Source organism: Bicyclus anynana, chromosome 4 (assembly GCF_947172395.1).
Source record: "Bicyclus anynana chromosome 4, ilBicAnyn1.1, whole genome shotgun sequence".
In the NCBI taxonomy this organism is placed as follows: domain Eukaryota; kingdom Metazoa; phylum Arthropoda; class Insecta; order Lepidoptera; family Nymphalidae; genus Bicyclus; species Bicyclus anynana.
In genome coordinates, this window is record NC_069086.1 from 14,207,899 (window position 1) to 14,217,980 (window position 10,082).

General features: G+C 37.6%; 2 protein-coding genes across 14 annotated transcripts in view; one reads left to right on the forward strand and one right to left on the reverse strand.

The window, feature by feature from the left end:
- The window catches only part of LOC112054536 (ras GTPase-activating protein raskol), a 230,303-nt gene extending 225,442 nt beyond the window's left edge, over nucleotides 1-4,861 (forward strand). For all 13 annotated transcript variants that reach the window (XM_052881290.1, XM_052881291.1, XM_052881287.1 and 10 more), the window contains 3 exons: nucleotides 73-2,086; nucleotides 2,234-2,349; nucleotides 2,879-4,861. In XM_052881290.1, the coding sequence (XP_052737250.1) occupies nucleotides 73-2,086; nucleotides 2,234-2,349; nucleotides 2,879-3,128 (2,380 nt within the window). In that variant the 3' untranslated portion in view covers nucleotides 3,129-4,861. The remainder of the gene's footprint in view (nucleotides 1-72; nucleotides 2,087-2,233; nucleotides 2,350-2,878) is intronic.
- Nucleotides 4,862-4,976: 115 nt separating this feature from the next.
- Nucleotides 4,977-7,197, reverse strand: LOC112054535 (uncharacterized). Its single transcript, XM_024094359.2, has one exon. It carries the CDS (start codon nucleotides 7,195-7,197, stop codon nucleotides 5,155-5,157), a length of 2,043 nt encoding a protein of 680 aa, XP_023950127.2. The 3' UTR covers nucleotides 4,977-5,154.
- Between the last annotated feature and the right edge of the window lie 2,885 nt (nucleotides 7,198-10,082).

Sequence of the window (10,082 nt, forward strand, 5' to 3'; positions counted from 1 at the left end):
ATATGAGGATAATAAAGTTATAACAATGCTATTGACATTACATGATATATTAACAACTTCTTTTGTTTACAGATTTAATGACCCTACATGCAACACGCCGACTAAACCGAATACAGAAGCCACAACAAATGGTCCAGTTAACAATAATTTCGCGCACAGCTCACCCATAATGAACAAAAACGGCGTCCAATTTAACATAAGTCCCTCAAAGTCCAACGCTGAAGAATCTAAATACAAAGGGTCTTATGTGACTGTCTCAAAATCGCCCAGCTTCAATTTACGCTCAGCGACGCTCCCAAGAAATGGATACGGATCGAGTCCGGTCAGTCAGAACGTCAACCCAGGCAGATACAGCTCTCAATATAATAATCAAGAACATTGCGTCAACTTGAAAGTCGTTCAAATTGGCTTCGGCTCAGATCAGTACCCTAAAGGCATAAGCAATGGTTTGAACGAAAGCTTGGAGAGAAGGTTCCAGGAACGATACAAACCAAACTTTAATCAGCAACAAACGCATTACCACAATTCCAATTACAACAGCACCGAAAGATCCCCGAGCAGTGATAGTATCAACCATAATTATTGCGCCAACGAAATGCAAAATATCATCAAAGAAACTTCGACGCTAGACGAATTGTCAGATCTCTTAAAATATGCCGACGATTCTGATATAGTTGATGAAAAGATTATGAACAAGAAAAACATAACGCAATCTAAATCGAACAACAATAACGTTATTAATGGCAACAAGAATACTTATACAAACAACGGCTCAAATGTTTCCATCAGTGGGTTGTCGAACGTTGCAAGTTCTGGATACCAGAGCATCGCGACGTATAGCCAAAGTTCTAGTCCCATCGAAAACACAACCCACCACCACCAACCTTACGAGAACGGTGGGCAACCTATGAGCCGTTACTCACAGCTAAACTACCAAAAACAAAGAGATAAGCAGTATTACGATAACAAAAATGAGAAATTTTATCCAAAGAGCCCAGTGCAACAAAAAATTGAATACGATATTCAGAAATATGGTATCCAAAATTTCACAACCGCCGATAACGTTCAAAGCAACACGAACGCCAACACAAAAGTTGCTCCCTTAGTTTTTACAAACCCCGTTTACAATATGGATGACAATCGACAGTCGCAGGAAATCAAGAAGACCAATGAAAACAGAAACTCCAAGCGTTGTCCGTGTGGCTCGTCCAGTTCATCCATCGATGAGGAGGGATTGAGCACAGACAACGTGGAGACCAATTCTGAAGAAGGTTCTACGAATTTCAACGACGACAGTAGAAATTATGACCAACAGAATCGCAACGCCACCCACCGAAAACTCACCAGAGATAACTGTAATTACGAAGACTTGTATCAGAGGAGTAATAACAACCACAATCACTCGCCTAGGATTAGAGATGACGAATCCTCAAGTAATTCGCCAAGCTTAAGGAAAAGTAGCAAAACGAGGATGCCAAGAACGAATCCCATGCTGTCTTACTCCACTAATCAAAATCAACTGAACTTAAAACACTTCGGCCAACGAGGGGAATCGTTATACGAAAGTAAACCGCACCACATTTCAACGGACTCCGGGTATCCAATGAGCAGATCTGACTCCAACGTTGAAGAAGTTAACAAAGAGATGTACCGGTTACAAATATCGCGGAGTCAAAAAGCCTTGTACAATATGGAAAACTCTAAAAATTCACCAGAAAAGTTCATGACAGAAAACTCAATCCCGGAAAAGAATTATCCTTTGGATAGGACGTATTCAGGAGCGAAATTATCCAGTAGTAGAATTAATGAGGATATGGAAAGGCATCAGGATTACTATGGAGTTCGAGAAAAGAGAGAATCGCCCTCGCGGATGTTTAGTCGAGAGTCGCATTCTAGTGAAGCTAGTGAAAGGGTGCCCGTGAGAAATGAGAGGGAATTGCCGGTAAGAGAAACCAGAGATAAACTGCAGAGGCGGCTTAGCCTGGAGTCAGCGAGAGAGTTGACAGATAGCTCCGACGAAATAGATGACACTCTGTACAGTACAACCGGGCGACGACGAACTAAACACCACAGAACCATTGAGCAGGTTAATATAGTTTCATTTCTGTATGTGCCATAAATTTCTTATCGAAGTACAAAATTTACATTTTTAATAATTTTCAAATAAGAGAATACAAATAATATGTAAATCAGCTTTCTAATGTTAATGACAAAAATTTTTTCATCATTTTAGTATGAACGTGAAATAGAGAGGCTAAAAAGCTCCGTGGAACTTCTTCGAGGACGTTTGGGACCAACTGACTCTGGTCAAGATCACACAGATGCGAAGATGAAGGCTATTATTTCAAGGTTCGTTTCTTATAATAATTTATTTAATTACTGAAGCTAGATGATAAAAAGGTTATCAATTTCTATAATATTGTGATTTTATAGACATATTTAATATAGATATATTACAGAAGACATTGGACAGATATAAGAAACTTTTTATTCCAGTAATCCCACAGACTTTTAATTATAATCTAAATCCACGTAGTCGAACTTGTACATCTCGACAATGACTGTGATATAGTTGGTTATTTATACATTGTTGTTTCAAAATGAACACATTAAAGTCCGGCCGCTCAGAGATTGCGTTTCTGACAGATGATGATTGAATGGGACAAACATATTCAATTACAATTGCTTCGTTACTTTGTCTCATCACTACAAAACAAACATTTGACATAACCCTAAAAAAGCGCAGTTTAACATGGTTAGACGCCAGTCCCATGTTACATCACCCATTCGGTGACGGCCTGTCAGAAACGCAATATTTGAGTGGCTGGACTACATGTTTATTTAAAATTTGTTACCAAGACATTTCCGTTTTATATAGATTAATCTGCGTAGAAGAAGAGTTAAGGCGGGAACAACGCAAGATGGCCGCCGCGCTGTCGCACAAACAACGCGTGATCGAGGCACAGGAGCATCGCATCGCAGCGCTGGACGAAGCCAACACGCGCCTCCTGTCCGCGCTCGTGCACCTCCAGCAGCGCGCCCCGCACCCCGCGCCCGCGCACCCCGCCAATCACAACCCGTCCCACTCCCCCCACTCGCAACATTCGCACCAGGAACTGCAGATTTGAAAGAGATAGATATACTTCCATAGGTTACAAGTATGCACCCATGTGCTGGTAAGAGACAAAGTATTTTATGCGTCAACGATTATTTCGTACTATAGATATGTTACGTGCCCACAAAATTTAGTTACTCTTCTGAGCGCACACATGCAAAGTTTTTTGTTTACTTACTTTATATATTTATGTATAGGTACAAAGTTTTTACACTTCTTGAATACACAACTCGACATTGTAGACAATATTTAGCTATTATTTGTTTAAATAACTTTCGTAGTTTACGTTAGTTTACCAAACGAAATTAAGACAACTAGCCATCTTTGTCTGCCTCAGTTTCGACGCGTTAGTGACATATCTAGTAGTATAAAATCTTTGTTATACATAGACTATTTCAGTCTCCAAAACTCAGGTCCCGTAAATGAGAAGTTTATTCGTGACGTATTCAAGATAAATTATCGCATACGATAATGGGACCGCTCTGCCGCACTGCCAACAAAATCTCAAATTCTAAATTAGGTACTCAAGTAGATCTAAGTGCTGCAGATTTAAAAAACAACAAAAGAATATGCAGAAAAAGTGTTGCCAGTGATATTATATGGTTTTTGAAGTAAGTTAATACTGCCATCAGATCTAATTAATTCTTTTTAGAAACGTTTCTCGTATTTCACTTTAGCCTAGTTGCAGTTGATTGGTTATTTCAGTATTCAATGGCTTATTCAGCTTTTACATTATTCGTAACTACAATATATAGATATATCTTGAACCATTTATTGAATAGTCTCTTATACTTACATTATTTGAACTTTATTAATAAAATTTTGCACAAACAATTAATATTTATATTATATAGATTCATTGACGACTTGCATTTTGAACTGTATTTTCATCTTAATTTTAGCGTACCTACTATTTACGCTTGTATTTTGGAGTAATTTAATTTTTTAAAATTGTTATTTGTAATTGAAATTCACAACGGTTTTCTGCCATTTATGTATTTTTTTGTTAAATGTTGTTTCTTTAGTTTTAATGTAAAATGCTTTAACTGACATTAACTTTTCGTTCTATATCAGTATTTTGTATGATTAATTCTGGTTTAATTTTTACACACGTGACAATGTTTGTTTTGTTTTTGTAACAATGATACCAAAGACGTTGAATATCCCTATAGATGGAGTAGACACTAGTCAAAACAGGTTTATTGGATTTTGCAAGACAATAAATATCTTTACGTTGGCAACATTATAGATTGTCTATGATATTAGATTTCCCACTAAAGTGTATTGACTAGTGTGTACTCTTTTATTTGAATAGAGTAATTGTAGTGGGATATAAGCACCCGTTTTAACCTCTAGCGTTATATTTTAAAGTGTTATAGATTTTATATTAATGTAAGACTTGTATAATATTGTGTAGCGAATACGCCTATATGTAGTGAACCGATATTGCAAAGAGAAATATTTTTAATACCTTTCGAGTATTATAGTGTGAATGTAGAATAAAAATAAATACAGATTAGGCACCAACCATTGAATCAATTTTGAGTATTTTGGAAATGCTCTGAACAAATTCAAAAATATTTACGTTTTTTTATGTAATTTGTTTTATATATTGCAATTTATATGGATACGACAACTTAGTTGTTTTTCAGTGAAAAAATATTTTAAGCCATATCTTTGTATAATACCTAAATAGGTATATTATTATAATATACTTATCACATTAAATTATGGATAAACTGCGTATTACAGACTTTTATTACAATATTCCTGTATTCACTACGCCACTAGTTCAGTTACTCATAGTAAGATCAGCAGCCCATAGAACATAGAAGAAGCGCTTAAGCTAAAACTTAAGCACAGTAGCCTTGTGGCAATGGTGTGGCAGACTTCACTCAGGTATGCAGGTTTCCTGACGATGTTTTTCCTTCGCCGTTTGAGATATGTGATTCTTTAAATACACAACTGAAAAGAAGTATTTGTTTACAATCAAATGGAGTTTTATTTTTATTTAAAAAGCATTTAATATTGAACAAAAATTATTGTTGTACATCCTCGGCCCCATGAGGTTTACAGATGTACCTCCCTTTGTTCAAAACAGTTGCCCGCTCTACGGCTTCCCTCGTTATATAAGGGTGAAAAAATTGGAAGTCTTCTAAGCGAGAAGAAAGATACGAAAAATATATTTCGCGAAACTTTCGATTGGGAAACTCTGCTTGGAACATAGTCGGCCACAATAAATTTGTGCTATAAGCATACGATCTGAACAAGTCCAGTTTGTATTTATGCATATATTTTTTAAATTTATCATTCAAATCTTGTTTATACTGCCATGTCGTAACGCCGCTATAAATAGGGTCAGGCTTAGGTGACACGTGAGTTAAGCCTTTCTTTTCTTGCGTCATGAATGTTTGCCAAAATTCAAAACTCTGTAACAACTTGCGCTTTCTCTCGCTGGCATCGTAGGGTCCGTAAATGCGCCACCTCATCCATTCCTTCAACACCGGGACCAAATGAACATCAGGAAGTCTAGCTGCTACATTCAAACGTGTCATCTGGCGCAATGCACATTTTAAGTAGTCTTCTGGTTTTGGATTCTGTCCCAGGCAGGTTGTGGATGAACGTTTAACTAACTTTTTCTTCTTTTTGTCTTTCTTTTCGATAGCAACATTTCCACCTACTTGAAGCGCGCTCTCTGTTTCCCAAACTCTTTTGAACTCCTTTTCAATATACAGCTGTTTCTCATCTAAATTATATATAGTGTGATAGTTAAATTGGAAAGGAGAAAATGGCGTCGCTTTATGGAAGTAAGGCAGCTCTTCTGCCGGGAACGTTCCTTCGTTCCCGTAATCGTAGTGATGGCCACAGCGGCATTTATGTTCCTTGACATATTTAAGAGCGACGTCTTGCCAATTCTTAAGACAGTCACACGTGTTAGATTTACTTGCTGGTGTAAATCCACGGAAACCACAATGTATATTGATATAGTCTCCATTCACTAATGAATATCCACCATTTATAAGAGTTCCTTCCGAAGGTAATATCGTTACATTACCGAGGACAAAAACCGTTCTACCGCGTACAGTAAAGACGCCGTTGATCGTGTATTTTGAATTGGATATGCCAGTGTTTGGTATGGTAATCTTTTTCCTTCTCTTTTTTGTTCGTGTTACGCTGATTCCAAAAGACTTGTTAATAGCAAGGCTCAATTTAGAACTTCTACCCCTCCGAACATTTTTTTGGGTCACGGTCTTTATGGTGCGAGTTGTAGTAATTGTGGAATATGGTTCAAAGTTAATAATTCCTGCTATTTTGTCGCAATAACCTCGTGGGAGCCTCTTCTTCGGAGGCGGTGATGGTGGTGGTGGCTGGGGCGGCTTTTTTACTATAGGTAATTCCTCTTCGTACGGGTCATTGAGATCATCTAAATTTGGCAGAGGCGGAGCTCGAAATGGTTCCCGTTTCGGGCGTTGAAATAAAACTGCAGTCATTTCTTGCAAGTAAGGAGATTCTAGCAAAGGTTTCTTTTCACGTTTCACCTTTGTTTTAGGAGGTCTTTCCTCCTTATTGGGGCTAAACCTTTTTCTTAGTAATTCTAGTAAATTGTCTTGTCCCAAGTACAAAATACCAGAGAGCATAAGCCTCGCGTTAAGGTTGTATACAGCTCGTTTAACGTCTATGGTATGGCCATAAGTCACGAGAAACAGATGCGCTAGCATTTCCTTTGGGTCGCGGCGACCGAGGTACACACAAGTCATAAGATCCACATCATTTGGTCTTGGGTATAATCCAAGTTCTTTCATAATATTTGCTGTTCTCACTGGTCGCCCTTCCAGTAAATCTTGATAGATACAAAATTCCAGTAAGTCTAGCGCTTTTCTTTGCAATACACTGAGGGCTTGTAGCCAGGTCGGTCCGATAAGCTTTTTCATTGTTTTAACATAATAAATTTCCTTTCGCTTTCGAATATCCTTCAGTTCTTGCATAAATATTTGCCGCTCATGTGTTTCGCGTTTATATACAAAGTGCACCCGACGTTTCTTTCGATCCTCATAGCTCGTTTCGTATCCGTTATTAGGCATCCTTTCCAACTAGTTTTTGTCAAAATGATAAATAAGCAAGACTACAATTTTGAGGATATTAAAATGTTTTACAATAAAACTGAAACTAATACAGGAACTGTAAAAAAAATTAAAAATATTATGTAAATATTTTTGAAGTTTTAATTTTTAAAAATTGACGTACCTAGGTGCAAAGAGGATACAAACATAGAGATGTCTTGATGGACACAATACTGTTTAACTCATAAACAACTAATGAAATCCTCGAAATTTGAGTTAATATTTATATAGATTAATAAATTACAAACGAAAGAAAAGCAAGAAAATCCTCATATGGACCCCTGCAAGTAAGTTGAACCATAATGGAAATGGTAATTTGCAAACATTTTGCGACCATTAACTATACATTTATTTTGCAGCGCCATCTATTGTCGAGTAGTTTAAACGCATGCATAAAACAACATACTTAATATCCCCTACCTCGCGAGCTCCTTTTAGTGGCCGAACCTGCAGGCGCAGACGCTTACGGCGACGAAGATGGAGACGAGATGGATGACGCACATACCGGACTTGACACCGCCCCAGCGCAGGATAGCGAGTAATTGCAGTCCGCGCGGGGCACTTTGATTGACATCGTCTACTACCCTTAGGCCGAAAGGTCTCAGCCCCGAAAGGGGCTTGAAGAACATGACCGGGGGAACAAGATCCCCCGCGCCTTACCCGGGCAAGGAGGCGTAGCCTCGAGGCCCGTACCCCCATCTGGATTTTTGTCCGGGAGGAGATGACCTGCCTGCATACTTAATATTTGTTATAGCCGTAACCTGAGTAAATATGTTCTTTGGCCATAACGGTGAAGAAAAAAAATCAAAACACAAAATTACAAATAGGTATGCAAATTCAAAACAGAAAATTGTGATGCGGACTGAATTTGACGTCCCTTAGTCCCTTGTATATCTACGTACTCGTAGCAACGTACAAAGGGATTTTGCAAGATTATCGCCATTTAGTCATATTTTTGGATTCGTGCACTTTTTTTGTTAACACGTTTTTGAAGTCAGGCGCACACTTCCAAATAAATTGTTCGAACAAAATGTATCTTCATCTGAAGGCAACTATAACTATCCATAATCAAAACCAAGCTGTAGGAACTATAAAAACGATTCAAAACATAAATTATTAACAAGCTACTGAATAAATTGCTTTCATACGTAGTTTGTTACGTCAATAAATCACGTATAAATTAATAAGTAACGGACTGCGGTGCCGAATGGAAACTATTTGTTAGTCATACGGCGGGCGGGGCGTGACGCTCGATCAGCTGGCTGAAACTCGGCCGGTCTACGAACCCGGGGAGTTTAACGCCCTGCCATCATCCATCACCTGAATAATTCTTCACCTCATTCATACGCTGGCGAATCCATCTCAATATTTAATATTTAATTGATCCGGAAACCATCAATCGTCGGAGCTGCCAACACTCGCACCTACTTCATGTAAAGTTGACCTACGGTGTGAATGAATTTGAAATCCGAACACTGTAGAGTGCTGGGTAAATTTTATGTGATGCTAACTTGAAGTTTTGTTTTTCACGGGGTTGACCTCGCATTTAGACTCGACGGTTGCAAGCTTTTGAGATGTGGAGGTTTAGGAAAATGTTCAAAATTTCCTGGAAACACTTCATCTCGAATGCTAAGATTTAATAACATAAAATTTAAAATTTTGAAAAACCCCCGCATGTAATGAAATTATCTAGATCAATATTCTTTTTCAGTGCGCTTTCATTTGAGATCAAAAATAATAGGTATATAATTATAATATTGCAAAAGACCGGAAGAGTTTTCTACACATGACCGCCAAACTTCAGTTGGAAGAAGGCAATCCAATGATGATTAGGCTTTGAATGACAAATATAAATCTAATGTAAAAAAGAGTGAAGCTACTCAAGGGACAAGGCCTGATAGTTCTGCCAGATGTAGCGCTTCCCTGTTAGAACTCTTTCCAAGCTCTTTCACTTAGTTAATAGTTACATCCTTGTCGCTTCTTATTATTCTTGGTAGTTTTATTCCGATTCAAAAGATTTTTTTTCTTTACGAATGCTGGCTACTAGATCTATCTATCTTTGCTCGCACTATCATAAAACTGTAACAAGCCTGTGAGTTTCTGATATCTTTGAAAAAGATTTTGGTATCGTGATATCATCATCGTCTTTTTTATGTTCGGTCACAAGGGTGTACGTGTCAGTTTTCACGCACGACTGGAATTTACTCGTACTCCTCATATATTTAATAGGTTCAATAATATACATATACAATGTAATCTCCAAGTAAAAGATGCGCAAGGGAAAACGTAAGGTTTTAAATAATTAAATCTGTCGATTGACGAAAATCAGTTTGTTTTCAGAAAATGTATTAATAAGTAAGTGTTACAGGAAACAAAAATGCCTGACTTGTTAAGGAAAAAATGAAAGGCATGTATGCTAAAGGTCTACGAAAGCTATTACTGTAACTTACATGTTCAGGGAAAATTCAATTATTCGTCATATAGTGTTATGTATGTACCTACACATTTCGTTACTTGACCTTTTATTTCAATAGGTTCAAAATAGTTGTCGTATGTTCAAAGAAAGAATGTCCGTACCTACTTAGATTGGTATATTATTGTCTAAATTATGATTTATGGTCGCATTGATCCCGACATAAGAGGGTTTAATTATAGATATCTTATGACTTGAAACGTCTGACCAAACGGTCGAGCGGTTTTTATTAAATGTAACTAGGCATATGATAATAATTTGTAATTATGGTCAACATCTTTAACATCTGATAGTCACAGTTTTGTTCCTTCGGTCCATCCATATACAAAGATTTGCCCGATACTGTTCACGCTAAGCATGCAGGTTGGTCAGT